Source organism: Myiozetetes cayanensis, unplaced genomic scaffold (assembly GCF_022539395.1).
Source record: "Myiozetetes cayanensis isolate MyiCay16 unplaced genomic scaffold, myiCay2020 scf2-11, whole genome shotgun sequence".
NCBI classification, from domain to species: Eukaryota; Metazoa; Chordata; class Aves; order Passeriformes; family Tyrannidae; genus Myiozetetes; species Myiozetetes cayanensis.
Window position 1 is genome coordinate 3033164 of NW_026087411.1, and position 14605 is coordinate 3047768.

At 42.5% G+C, this 14605-nt stretch overlaps 1 protein-coding gene across 1 annotated transcript; it reads left to right on the plus strand.

Moving 5' to 3' along the window:
• Positions 1–967: 967 nt before the first annotated feature.
• On the plus strand, positions 968–14304 carry PAPOLG (poly(A) polymerase gamma). Its single transcript, XM_050315319.1, has 22 exons — positions 968–1026; positions 3183–3341; positions 3432–3498; positions 4127–4208; positions 4293–4402; positions 4993–5046; positions 5726–5837; positions 6376–6465; positions 7016–7154; positions 7291–7363; positions 7442–7562; positions 7858–7942; positions 8263–8316; positions 8773–8892; positions 9190–9299; positions 10052–10173; positions 10272–10441; positions 11340–11428; positions 11506–11744; positions 12640–12711; positions 13294–13347; positions 14127–14304. The coding sequence occupies exons 1-22, from the start codon at positions 968–970 to the stop codon at positions 14223–14225; spliced, it is 2280 nt and encodes a 759-aa protein (XP_050171276.1). The 3' UTR covers positions 14226–14304.
• Positions 14305–14605: the final 301 nt, after the last annotated feature.

Genomic DNA, 14605 nt, shown 5'->3' on the forward strand with positions numbered 1-14605 from the left:
CCCTTCCTATTCCATGACCCAATGAGAATTATGTATGGCAATTAAGTTATGGTGAGTACTCAATTGCTGTCATCAGCAATGTGTGTTACATCCTCTCCATACTAGCTGAAGCCAGGGGACACCGAGCTTACTATTCACCACGTGCTTAGTGAGAACAAACTAATACACCGGCGATTCCTCTTTTGATTTCTTCTCCTACACCTTTTCACTGGAAGGGTTTGCCAGGAGGGGCAACATCCCCCGGCTGCCTGAGGGAGGCACGGGGGCGGGGACCCGCCCAGCCTCAAGGGGGTGTGTCAGAGCCACAGGGGAAGGAATATCCTGGCCGGGGAAGGATATATCCCCCACAGGGAAGGACTGTCCTCCCTGCTAAGCGCTCGCTGTGCCTGAGACACGCGGCGAAGGGGACACAGGGAGACATGAGGAGACGGGAGGGGACGCTCCCCGCTGCCGCCGCCAGGGGGCGCCGGCCGGCCGGCCGGGCGCGCGGGGGCCGCCGGGAAGGTGGCGGAGTAGAAGGGCGGGAAGCGCCGGCGGCGGCGGTGCGGGCTGTGCGCGCGCGCGCCATGAGGGAGACGCGCGGGTGAGGCGGCCGCGCCTTCCCGCCCCGCCCTTCCCTGAGGGTGGGGGGAACAGCGCCGGGAGCGGGTCCCGCCGCACCGACCCCCGGCGGGGTCTCGGGCTGGGGGGGAAGGAAACCTCCCTCCTGTCGAGGGAGGAATTGCGGTTGAAATAAATGGTGGAGCGCGGCGGGCGGCGGGGCTGCCTTCGCCCCGGCGCTCACGGCATGTGGCGGCAGCGCCGTCGCCGGGCAACGGCGATGGCGGGCGAGGAACGGCGGTAACGGGGCTGCGCCTCGCTGTGGGGCCGCGCGTCCCGCGGAGCCCCGCGGGGGAGAGACCCTGCCCGGGCCTCGGGCACGGGGAGATTTGGCCCCTCCGGCCGCTGCCTGCGGGCTCGGCGCGGCATGAGCTGGTGCGGCAGCGGCGAAGGGTGCAGCTGGGCTCCCTTCGCCGAAAGTCCCAGGTGGTGGGGGTCTTTTTTTCCTCGTTCTTTCCTTTCTCCTGTTTTCCCACTGTCTTGTTTTGGTGCCTGGGGAGCTAGTTTCCAGCTGTTGCTCCCTGGCGCTGGTGGCTGGGAGGCAGCGCCGTCGCCCGCGTGGTGCGAATCGCCCGCCGGCTCCGGGAGCGTGTGGGAGAGGCGCCCTCGCTGCCTCGCGAAGCTGCGAATGAGGGGCGAAACCTGGAATAAATCCGTTCAAGTTTGGATTTCTGTGTAAAAGCGGGATGTCTCGGAACAGACGCGTGTTGGGGGTGTTCGCTGTGTCGCCCAGGATATTGGGAAAAATGTTAAATTGCCATAGGATTCCCGTTTAAACAGGAGGGTGAATGGGTAGTGTACTGTGTTTGCTAATATCTATAAGATTACTTAATTACATCTCCCTAGAAGTCTGGCACAGCTGAAGATGTCGAAGTAGGATTTTATTTATTTTTAATTCCAAAAGAGCAACAAATTCTGTTGGCAGAAGCCACTCAATTAAAATTTCCGAGTGCTGTTTTTCCTCAGGTTTTGAGTTGTGAGGTCAAACTTTCAGTGCTTGTGCAAGGGAATGAAGAATATCTACTATTGACTAGCAAAACTTGATATGAAGAATATCTAGTTAATAATAGATAGATAGAATTATCAATATAATTGATACTTTATGTATCAATTATGTCACTTTATGTCACTTTCTAATTACATTGCCTGTAGGAAGAATGGAGCAATGAGAGGCAGATGGTGCCTTTTTGTACCTTGAAAAGGTCTTAAATGCTGGTGTAGTCTAAATCCCATTCTTGTTCTGTGCAAACTTTGTGAGGTAAAAGTCTTATGATGCAAAAAAAAAAGTGCATAAAACGTGAAAGCAGTTGCTGCTGCAGGTGTCTTAATTCAGTTGTAATGCACAGGAATTAAACACAGGCTTTCCTCCTATATTTGTCATATGAAAATGATGTCATAAGAAGGAAAATTTGTATTATAAATATTTTTATTTATGGAGTGGAAGTCTGTGTCTATTTGATTAGGTCAAGCCCTGGTTACCCTTGTAAATAAACAGATGTTCTGACTTGGGAGACTAGCTGGTAGGACTACAGTCCTAATACTCGCCCTCAGCTTCTTGGAAAACACATAGAACAAAGCTTGGAAAACGGACTTGTAAAGAGGAAGGGGGGAAAAAACCCACCGGGTGACTAAAAGCGATGTGTGAAGTTTGATAAACACACTTTGAGAGAGGAAAATATTTTCTCTCCAATTAGAAATAAGGAACTATGTAAGAAGCTGTCTTTTTTTTTGAATCAAGTAGGGAAGCTGTCCTTTGAGCACTTCCTAATCCTGTTCCAGCCAAAAGGGGTTGGGTATCTTAAATAGTAACAAACATCTCTTGAACACCCAGTAATTCCTTCAAGTTGTCTGAATGTGAAGGTGAAAATTATGCAGTTTGAATAATGACACATTAATCCCTTTGTGCTTAGGGTCTGGGTATGAACTCTGACGAGTATGATGAGCTGTGCAGACTTTTTAGTGTTTTTCCCTTTTGCTACTGTTTCTGTATAGACCTTTGATGAAGTCAGCACCTTTCTTCCCTCCTGTCCTATTCCTTTCTCTGTCCCAGTTTCAACTAATAATGCAAAATAAGGTGCTTTTCCTCCGTTTCCCCCTTTCTAAAGCAAGGGTTTTATATAATAACACACTGAATTTACTGCATCAACTGTGTTAAACAGACCCCTTCATTATGTGCCTCTACAATCAACTATAGTGCCCTTCCAGAATCAGTCAAAACACCACAAATACACTTAAAAGAAGTTAAATTGTCTTGTTTAATGTTAGCAGGAAGCTGTTGGGAATATCCTTAAATTAGAATGGATATGAAACTGAAATGTGCCTAAAAACTCTCCTGTGTGCCATGTCATACTCAGATAATTTCTTACCTCCACAAATATTTGTTTGGTTTGGGGTTTTTTTAAAGTAGTTGTGTCTTCTAAATTAGCTCAAATTATCTAAAAATCATGGGCTTTTTTTTCCCCCTCATTTATGGTAATGCTGGGTAAAAGAGCAAAAGTGGGATATGGAAACCTGTAAGTTGAAGGGTGTTTTCCAATAAGGGTTATTTTTTTTTTTTTATATAGTCCTTTATTTTCTCACAGCACTTCCAGGCAGCAGAACCAGCCTCAAGGGCACTATGGACTTACCTCTCCAATTAGCTTGGCTCTTCCTAATGACGTAGACCACACTCACACTCAGAAGCTGATTGAAGCCATGAAGCCATTTGGGGTGTTTGAAGATAAGGAAGAACTGTACCACAGGTATAACAAGACTGTAAAATTTGTTAACCTCTTGGGTTTGTTTTGTTTTGTTTTTAATCAAACTTAATGTGAGGGGTTTTTTTTTAACAGGACAACTGTCCTCGGTAAACTGAATAACTTGGTCAGAGAATGGATTTCAGAACTTGCCGAGAGCAAGGTAAGGAGTTTTTTTATGTTTTTATCCAAACAGCTGAAGCCTTTTGATTGATTTTTAAAGGCCACACTACTGAAATGTGTGCTAAAGTTCAACTCTAAAGTATCCAGCAGAGCTGTGGTCACTGCCACAGAAATAAGGTATAAGAGGTACTGCAAGATCAAGATTTCAAAGTCGTTGGGGCACTGAATAAATTTTGTGAATTGGCTCAATTGGTTGACTTGTTAACAAAGCTGAAACAACACCTTGTGGGTGAGAGAGGTGGTAAATTGGCACTAATCTTGCCCCAAACAGCCTACAGCAGTCAAACTCCTTTGAAATTATTACCCTAGATGTGCCTTTTGAATGGCTCCTAGATTGTGTTAATTTATGTGCCTCTGCTGCAGGGAAGGCTAATAATAGGTCTTAATTTGTATAAATTAATAAAGAGTACTGCTACATTACTCAATTTTTTTATTATTATTATTAGGTGGAAACTCAACTCACTTCAGAAAACCACTCTATTAAACTAAAAACCCAGTCTGGGAGTGAAAAGATGCATTTGTGGAGCCTGTTGTAGTTTTCCTAAGTAACTAGTTAAACTTGCACGTAAGACAAGGTGCATCTTAAACTCTATCTCTTCTACCCACAGAATCTTCCCCCTTCAATAATAGAACATCTTGGTGGCAAGATATTTACATTTGGTTCCTACAGGCTCGGAGTGCACACTAAAGGTAGTACTTTCAGTGTCTGGTCGTAGTTCTGATTGTTGGGAAGTGGCTTCCAGCAATAACAGAACAAATGGAATCTCTTGGCAGGTTCTGACATAGACGCCCTTTGTGTTGCTCCCAGCCATGTGGAGAGGTCGGATTTTTTTCAGTCGTTCTTTGAGAAACTGAAAAATCGAGAGGAAGTAAAAAATCTGAGAGTGAGTAAACCCTGCTTTGGTGGAGTGTGCAACTTCTACTGTAAGAATATTCATGTTAAGTTTGTATTAGCAAAGTGAGCTTGTGTTACAAGCCCAAGTTAAAATAGAAAGTGTTTCTGAGCACCTTCTACAATTCTGGTTTGTAAAGCATGAAAATCTTTATGTCCAGCTTTTGGTTTCTTCCCCCAAGGACTGTACATCCCATAAGAGCTATTTTGGTTTTTCTTTCCCCTCCCTTTGTTTGGGAATGAGTCACTTGTATCAGAAAGCAAGGTTGTACCTGGAAGATATGCTTCCATCTTGGGAAGAGGCTTACAACCACTCATCCTGATGGTTTGTTGTGCACTGACAGTTTGTTACAACACATGACCAGTTCCTGAATCTCTTGCCCAAGTAACTTTTTAATAAAATCTGGTGTAAGTACCACAATAGTGCTACACTGCTGGAGGGTTATTAGCAATTTTCCTTGTATTTGGAAGCAGCTCTGTACTGAGGAGTTGAACAGTTTCAGTTCTATTCTTTATCATAGCACAGGAAAAACATTAAAGCAGCAGAACAATGTTTCACTACACAAATCCTCTCCTTCACAGGCCATTGAGGATGCCTATGTACCAGTTATCAAATTTGACTTTGATGGCATTGAGGTAAGAATTTTAACTGTTAGGTTTGGGGTTTTTTTTTCATGCTTTGGAATGGGATAACTTTTCCAGGGACCTGTGATTGTGCCATTTTACAAGGCTAGTGGTGCCTTACAGTGTATTTAGGAAACTGTAGTCAAAGAGCCTGACCACAGCCTATCCCAGGAGGAGACCCTGAGGAAAATGGGATCTTACAGGAAAATAAGTCCCTCTGAAGCCATCATGAAGACCCTTATTCAATGACCTTTTTGTGGCCTTTATCTGGTACAGACCTTCCCAGAATAATTTTCTTGCCTTAGGCTGTATAAAAACCAGATACTTAAGGGCTTACAGCATAAAGACGATGCTCTCTCATTTGCTGAAGATAGTTAATGTGGTTTGAACTTGGGTCCTAGTTCTGTGTTTAATTTTAAATTTCCTCTTAACAGGAATTCCAAGTCTAGAGTAATCTTTCCAACTTTGGAAAAAAAAAGTTTTGTAAATAAATATGGACTCTGAGCAGTTTTGTTGTTTTCTGGCAAACAGATCTTTTGGCAGATTTATCTGTGGTCACATAATTCTAAATACAATGTTAACCACTCTTTTTAGAGTTGACTGGGTGTCAGAAATGTCCCTCGCTAGTGTGCTGTTTGCAAACAGTGGTGCTGCGCTGTAAACTCATGGTTGGAACCTTTCTCTCTTCAAGATTGATCTTGTGTTTGCAAAACTGTCCATGCCAACCGTGTCTGATGATCTCGATCTCAGAGACGACTCGTGCCTGAGGAGCCTGGATATAAGATGCATAAGGAGCTTAAATGGTGAGTGTGTTTTAAACACCTTTGAAAAAGAAAGTGTTGCTGAAATTGGCCTAGAATCGGGATAGAATGCACATTATGCAACCCACATAGTTATGGTTGGAAGGGACCTCTGGAGATCTTGTCCAACCTCCCTGCCAAGGCAGGGTCACCTGGAGCAGGTGACACAGGTGGGTTTGGAATGTCTCCAGAGAGGGAGACTCCATGACCACCCTGGGCAGCTGTTCCAGTGCTCTGCCACCCTCCAAGGAAAGGGTGAGGTAGAACTTCTTGTCTTTTAGTTTATGGCCAAACCCTCCTGTACAAAGGCTGTATTAAAAATTGTTTGTTGGTTTAAACAGTTTAGACTATGAAAAAAGTTGTTGAGGGCACCAGTTACCTGAAGTGATACAGAATGCTGTGTGTAATCTCTAACTTTTCAAGGAAATACAAAAGAACCAATCCAAACTTGTGTTCGTAGACTTGAACAAACTATTGATCAGCATAGAACTGGCTTGTACCTGTCACTGGGAACTGGAGTACTTCAACTTGTGTCTTGCAGGCAGCAGGGTTACCGATGAAATACTGCGTTTGGTGCCACACCTGGAGAACTTCCGCCTCACACTCCGTGCCATTAAACTGTGGGCAAAACGTGCGTAACGGGACTGGTTGTGGTCTTTAAACTCCTCAGAGGCATCTCGTGCTTGCTGTGGGATGTGCCTCAGCTTTGGGTTGCTGTTTAAGTGACAGCTGTTAAATTGAAACTTAGTTTAGATTCAGGGTCCGTCAACGTGGGAGATTCCATGTGCTTTTTAATGCTTACAAGACAGGGTGCTGCATTGCTTTGCTTACCAGGAACCTGATTACAAATGATAAAAATCCCAAATTGAGTACAAAAGGGTTAAGAAAATACCGTTATGTGCATGTGGCTAGGGCAGGTACTGGAAGAATAGCAGAACTTCGTCTCTTAAAGGGAGGTTGGAGCGAAGCAGTAGCTGTAGCAGCATAAGCAAACCTTAGAGTAGCAGTATTTTGGGAAGCAGTGTGGTAATGATTATTTTTCTCATCACTGTAAGGACCAGCAGCTTTGGCCTCACTGCACTGCAAAAATAAATGACTTTGGGGCTAAAGTGTACTAGGCATTCTGTAGATTGTGAAGCTGCTACTGTAAGAGTACAGACTAACTGTGGTATCCCTTCTAGGACGTGGTGTTTACTCCAACATAATGGGGTTCCTTGGTGGAGTTTCCTGGGCAATGCTGGTAGCGAGGATATGTCAGCTCTACCCCAATGCTTTGGCCTCCACTCTCGTTAACAAGTTCTTCTTGATTTTTTCAAAGTGGTAAGAGCTGTTCTTTATTTTAATTTGCATAAAGAAGGAACACATCTAGATGTAGTTCTGTAGTAAAGATTTCCGCTGACAGCATCCACTGGAAGAGTTTGGAATGGACAGTTTAACACTGGCTTTTCTTACACAGGGATTGGCCGAAGCCGGTATTGCTGAAGCGACTTGAAGAGAGCTTCCTTAATTTACCAGTGTGGGACCCTAGGGTATGTAAACACTGAATTCAGAAGCCTTTAAACTTCCCCTGGCCTAAACTGATGCTAAACAAAGTTGTAACATCCCAGGTGAACCCATCAGACCGGTACCATGTGATGCCCATCATCACACCAGCCTATCCGCAGCAGAACTCTACGTACAATGTCTCCACGTCAACACGAGCGGTGATGGTAGAGGAGTTCCAACGTGGTAAAGTGCTTTCCATGCTTATTATCTGGCTAAGCAGTATAATTCCTGCTATTTGAAACCACGTTATCTGAGCTGGTTTTGCTCAGGGAGGTGTTTTAGGTAGGATAAGGTCTCTGGGAAGGACACCTGTTGCAGGCAGTGAGACCAGTTTGATGATGAACTGTTGTAGTGGATCTGCAGTGTGTCAAAGGCATTCCTGCTTTTTGGTCTCTCAATTAATGCCAATCTTGGGACGTTTTATGGAGTAGTAATATTAAAAACAAAAAGGTAATGAGGTTTTCAACCTTAATTGTAGGTCTTGAAGTCACAGATGAGATTCTTAAAGGAAAATCGGACTGGTCAAAGCTCTTTGAACCACTGAACTTCTTTCAGAAGTACAAGTATGTATGAAATCTGTTGTCTGAACCTGAAGTAACTTACTGACTGGTCAGCATAGTGAGTTTTAACTTGGGGTCTAAAGAGAAGATTGTATTGATGTGTTTCAGTTTGGGGTTTGATATTTTTTTTTTTTTGGTTGGTTTTGGTTTTCTTTTAAAGAAACTGGAGGTATTCATATAAATTTTGGTAAAGATGAGCATAGGAAAGATGGGAAAAACTGTCTCATGCCACTGACACTGTTTTTACTACAAAGAAACTCACCTCATATTTAGAATGCAGAATAAAGCCCTGAGCTAGTGTGTTCATTTTCCTTTTCTTCTAGACACTATATTGTGCTCACTGCTAGTGCCTTTACAGAGGACCATCACCTAAATTGGTAAGTCTGTTCTAGGTTTGGGTCCAATTCAAAGGTAAAACTCAATTCGGTATTGCACTTTATTTTTGTTAATTGTAATAACAAAATCAATTAAAAAATCCTGTCAACTACACCTTGGTATCAGTCACAGTTGTTCACAGCCACTGTTCTCCGTGATCCTGGAGGGTAAAAAGGGGCTTTGCTACACTTGTAAATGCAGCCAGAGGTGCTGGGATCTGCTCCTTGGTATTTTCACCATAGATTATAGATGAAAGTGTTGTATTGGAACTGTTAAGAGCACGTGTTAAATTCCCTTATCATTGTCTTTAGAAATAAAAGCTTGAGTGTCACTGGAAATGCCTCATAAAGATCTAGTATCTGCTCAACTTATTGATAGGTTACCATTGTATTACAAAAAGGCATCTGAGTGGTGTGCTGGACACAGTTAAATGAATAAATATCTCTTGTTCTTATCAGGATTGGCCTTGTTGAGTCGAAAATTCGTGTGCTGGTTGGAAACTTGGAAAGGAATGAATTTATAACTATTGCACATGTACAGCCACAGTCCTTCCCTGGCAGTGAAAATCTCTATAAACAGTGAGTTTTGTTACGTTACTCTTCTGAAGTACAGTTTGGCCGGTGTATTGTAACTTATTTATTTACATTCATTCACCTCAGCTCGTGGGTGAGAGGTGTTCAGCGTGTTCTGTAGGTTTGTTCACTAACAGGGTCCTGAGCACTTTTTAAAGATCTTTTTAAAGAAGGGAGAACGAACTCTGAGAACTTCACTGTGGTCTGGCTCTAATCTTTAGCTGCTACATGCATCTAGAGTGTGCTGGAATCCAAACAGCTGACACCTGTGCCTACATCAGGCTTGTGAATCTCTCTTTTCAGGAGCGGATATGTGTCAATGTGGTTTCTTGGACTTGTGTTTAAGAAAGTGGAAAGTGCAGAAAAGACTAATGTTGATTTAACACATGGGATACAGTCGTTCACAGACACAGGTAAGCCTCTGTTTTGCTCCTGACTTGGCTTTATTTATTTTTTATTTTTTTTTCTAGTGGAAATTGCTTCACAAAGTGAATTGTGCCTCCTCCTGGCATTAAATATTCCTAGAGAGAGAAACATATAGATTAGATTTAAAACACAATGTGTTGACACTTTGTCAAAGTCCATTTTGAAACAGAAGTGTGTGTTAGTCATACACCATGTACCACATGTGAAATAACAGTTCTGCAGATTATGGTGTAAACACTCCCAAAGGAACTGCATTTCCTGAAGGGAACAGAATTTATTTTGATGGAACTGTCCACATTGGTGTGTATGTCCATGTTTGTGCTTTTGGTTTATTTTAGAGCTCTTCTAGAAAGACTTTTAAGCCTTTTTGTTGCATGTCCTGACTTTGATTCCCACTCTTTGTTAGTAAGCTGACTTTCCAGTTACACTCATGATAGTCCAGTTAGATAAGCTTTATCTAAATGTGACTTAATTCTGTAATAACTGTTGTGCTACTACAGCATTTTCCAGTTCATAAAAGGCTGTTAAGAAAAACCTGTTTAAATGGTAGTGAGTCTGCTAAATCAGATGTCCCTAAAACCCAGTCTTGCTTATTTGCACAGAATTTTAACCTCTGAACTGCTGAGAAGTTGGATGATGCTACAGAACTGTTATGGAAAATGAAAAAAAACACAAACACAATCACCACTGTAAATGCCAAATCAAAAATTAGTCTAAGCTACAATTCTGTGTTTGTCAGTTTACAGGCAGGCCAGTGCCCTCAACATCCTGAAGGAAGGGATGAAGATTGAGGCAACTTATGTGAAGAGAAAGCAACTGCATTATTTTTTGCCAGCAGAAACCTTACAGAAAAGAAAGAAGGTACAATAAAAGCTTGGGTCTTCTGGTAATTTTTCTTTTTTTTTTTTTTTTTGATAATTCCTTGAGGACTTGATTCGTTTTTTTACCTGTCATTTCAGCAAAGAGTGTCAGAGATTAGTCAAGGCAATAGTGGACTTCAGTGCAAAAGGTCTTCTTTAGGGGAAAGCTGTTCTGACACTTCCAAAGACAGAGACTCCAGAGCACCATCTAATTCCTCTTTGTTAAATAAGATATCCAAACTGGACACCTCTACAGCAGAGGCAGACAGGTTAGTGCCATCACCTTAGAACTGTGGAGAGGCTGCTTTTAACTGACTCACAATGTAAATGAAGCCTAGGGTTTCTTGTTTGAATCTGTGTGGGATTCTAAACATGTGGAGGGCTCTGAGGAACAAAGCTTGGAATCTCCTTTGGGCACGTGGTTGGAGACAGGTTAAAGAAATCCTGGGAAAAAATTAATTTTAATGCACATGAACACATAGGAATGAAGAAGGACTTGACACCAGGGTAATGGTTTAGTCTTAAATATAAATCTTCATGGGTTAGTGTGTAACTTGAAGCTGGAGTATTTTATGTGCAAGTAACTGTTCTTTCTGCCAAAAAGTAGTTAGTGCCAAGTGGATTAAGGAAGAGCTGATCTTGGTCACAGAAACACTAGAGCTGCTGCTGACTTAGCGGAGTGGTATGAGAACTTGGGCAGTAAAAGTGTCTGGGGAGACTTCCTGGGAAGTCTGTTTATCCATAAACTGCTTCAGCACGGGAGGAATATGTGATGTTGAGAGTAATTGCCCAGTCCTACCAAATGTGTGATGCCTGCTGTGTTCAGGCACTTTGGTTCTGTAGGAGTCACACACACAAAAAAAAAAAAAGAAAAATAAGCAAAAAACTTGTGTGCACTTCTGGGTAGAGCAGGTACAGGGCTTAGTTAGAAGCAGCACAGTGTGCTGGATAAACTAACCTGGGAGAACACTGAAGCAAAATGTTTCAGTTTAAATTTGTGGCCTGAAGTTCGAGCTGAATGATGATCTTGTCCTGCATGGCCTATGAGTTTGTGCTGTTTAATAGAGCTGTGCTAACAAGCTAAGAAGGTCTGTGCAAACATGAACGTTCTGGAAATGAGATTTCACAAAGTTAGCACTTTGTAACTCCGGTGTTTGACTTTTGTAGAAATGTTGCATGTCAGAGTTGTAGTGGTGCCAACAGTGTAGCTGAGCCATCAACGTCTAAGGGACTCTGCATTCCCGTGGCTGACCCAAGTATGTATTTGCCGTGGTATGTGGAATGCAGTCTCTCATTTCGTGGCCAAACTCTAAAAGCCAGGTGTCTCCTGCAGAAATGGAGGCTTCAGTTGCACTAAGAACATCGGGACCTCCAATTGGTTGCACCATTCCGGGATATAACCCAGTTTCTCAGCTCAGGACGTGTTTTGTCCAAGGACACCATAAATTAAGTGGGACTCTAATCACGGATCCTAAGAGTGCTGCACCCAAACAACATTATTCACCAACCTCTAAAGTATCTCGTCTACCTACACCGGGAGAATGCCCCCAAAAAGCCATAGATGGAGAAAAGGCAAGGAAGGGGGGGGGGCTAGGCCAAGGGTTTGAAGTAGCATTAATTACTGATGGAGAATAAATTAACTGAAAAGAAATGCGTTTATACGTCCCCGGTGGATTTGGGAATCCTACTTTAAGAGTAATTATAGTTTTACCAGGATGTACATGTGAGAAATAGTCTTGAATATAATGTGTAGCTATTAACTAACATTTTTTTCAGCATCTGGCACTTAATGACTGTTTCTCATCTGGTGCCAAGGTCTCTAAATGCTGCTGTGCTTATCCATCCCTGCAGTGACCAATTGCTGAATGAACTGTCTCATCTGGAAGCAGTTCTTGGTACAGGAAAAGTTTATCTCGAAACGAAGTTAAGAACCTTATAACTGTAAAAGTATGAGCTAGTCTGGTTCTGGCAGATGGTTTTTGAATGCCTATTGATAGTTTTGCTGCTTTAGAAATCAGCAGCCAACTCAGTAGGTCATTCTGCTGCTGAAATGAGTGTGGAGTTGCTTGTTAAATCTTGGTTTTGTGGCACCTTTAGATTAACGCTTGATTTGGTTTACTGCTGTATATAAATCTCCTTAAATAGCTGTTCTTGTGTCTTGACCTCTGATTTGAGGCACGGGCAAAGAATAAGTAGGGGAAAAAAACAAAACCTCAGTTTTGACACTTGTAAAGAATCGACTGGCAGAACTGTTGTCTGATATTGAACATTGCGAGTGCAGATCTCAAGGTTTGGATAGTTAACACTTTTTGAGAGGCTTGAGATTCCAGAGGGGTAATGGTGGACTTGTATAAATGTTCTTTTAAGAAAGGCTACTGTGACATTTAGTTGACTAGAAGCAGTTCTCAGATACGAAGGTGATTTTAGCACAGCAATTATTTTGAGCGTGTGTGTTTTGTTCTTGCAGCTGAACACCTGGGATTCAGATTTCACAGAAAGCGGATATCCTCAAGATGGGAGGAGGAGAGCTGCAAGAAATGTAAGTTTAAACTGATTTCACTCACTGGACTAACTGCAAAGCTGAGTAGTCTCAGTGCCTGGAGTACCTCATGTAAATACTCGGCACATCTACTGATGGAAACAAAAATAGGCTTTTTGGTTTAGTTTATTTAAGTCTTCATTTCCCAAATGTTGCACCTGGATGCCCTGTCTTTTAAAGGTGATGTGGGAGGATCTAGCTTCTTGCCATGCTTGAAATAATATTCTATTTTCTTTTTGAAACCACTTGATTCCCTGATGCAAAACTGCTGTAAAGACTAAAGCATTTTGGCCTCTCCGAGGGAAGATAAAGAGCTCTGCTATTTGTGTAACTTGCTGCTGGAGCCCAAACTCTTGAGGGCACACCCTCAAATCAAGATGAGATCTTGTTGGTAAAGGTTGAAATACCTGAAGCACCGTTTATGTGCTTTTAGGGCCTCACAATGCCTAAACCCACCCCAGGAGGTGGAGGTTGTCAGTGCATGAATGATTTAAAGTATCCCAGCTGCCAGAACTTGCTCCCTCTCCATTGTGAAGTTGGCAACACTGCCTAACAAATCCCTTCTGGCTTTTTTTTTTTTAGGGAGTCCTTGATGGAAAATCCATGCAGATTCCAGTGATCACATCAAGATCACAGGTATTTATTGTGCTTTTGTAGGTAAAGCAGAACCAGCATTTCCATTTTATGTGCAGAGATTTGTGGAACGTTAATCCCTGTAAACTTGGTGGTTTGAAGTAGTTGGTGAGGTCGCGCTTCCAGCAAATTAAATATCTGAACAGTGACCTCCCAGGTTTCCTCACAGAAGGGAAGCCAAAGCTTCCAAGTTTCCATGCCCTCAAACACTGACAGTTTGTGTCCTGATTTGTGGGGTTTTGTTTTGTTTTTGTGTTGGGTTTTTTTTGTTTTGTTTTTTTCTTGTGCTGTTATCAGTACTTGTATTTCTGTGAGAGACTTGGAAGCTTTGACGTCTGCAGGTGACTTTAACTGTTCTGTGTCATGTAAAATGTTGTGAAATGAAGGGTTGTAAGACTGGAAGTAATCTGGACAGTAGAGTTTCCCTGATGCATGGATTTGAGACAAATGGTAGCTTCCTCTATTATGCTGTTGAGCAACTTGCAATTAATTTCAACCCCCATTAGCATTGTGGTTGTCTCAGTTGATACAAGAAAAGAATTGTGCAGGGGGGAAAATGCTCTTCTGTATCTGGTGGTAATTAAGTGGTGTGGTGAAAGAAAAAAGTCTCAAAAAATGGATTTGGGCCATATTATTTTGGTACATAAAGACTGTTATATTCAGCTAGGAAAGGGTTTATCTGCTGCTACTTCTGAATTAATGAATTTAAAATTTATTGATTAATTTAAAATTCCCTTTTTTTTTTCTTTCTTCCCCCTGTGGCATATTTTTGTGTGTTTTAGAGGCTTTCCAGTAAAGAACTACCAGATTCTTCATCTCCTGTTCCAACAAATAGCATTCGTATTATTAAAAGATCCATCAAACTCACCCTCAATGGGTAACTGGTGCATCTGCAGGTGAAGAGGAATGACTCCTTGTCGATGGTCCGTGCTGTGAATGTGTGTTGCACTTACTAACAAAGTGTGGAAAGTTCCTGTAACCGACCAGTTCAAGCCCTGGTCTTGTTTTATGCTGTTGTTGGATGCTTGTTTCCTTGTGAACTGCTCTTTGCATGTGCTTGTAACAGTTGCCTTTATTAGCTTTTAAAAAGTCTTTAACTGCCACCAGCTCTTGAAAGACCCCCAAAACCCAACCCATCCTGCGATTCAGAATGTCAACCAGCTGCTGCAACCACGTCCTGTTTTCCAAGTGTGTCTGAACCTGCCTGTATTCCCTTGGTGCTTTCCTCATTCGTGTGCATGTGTATTGTTCTTATCTGGGA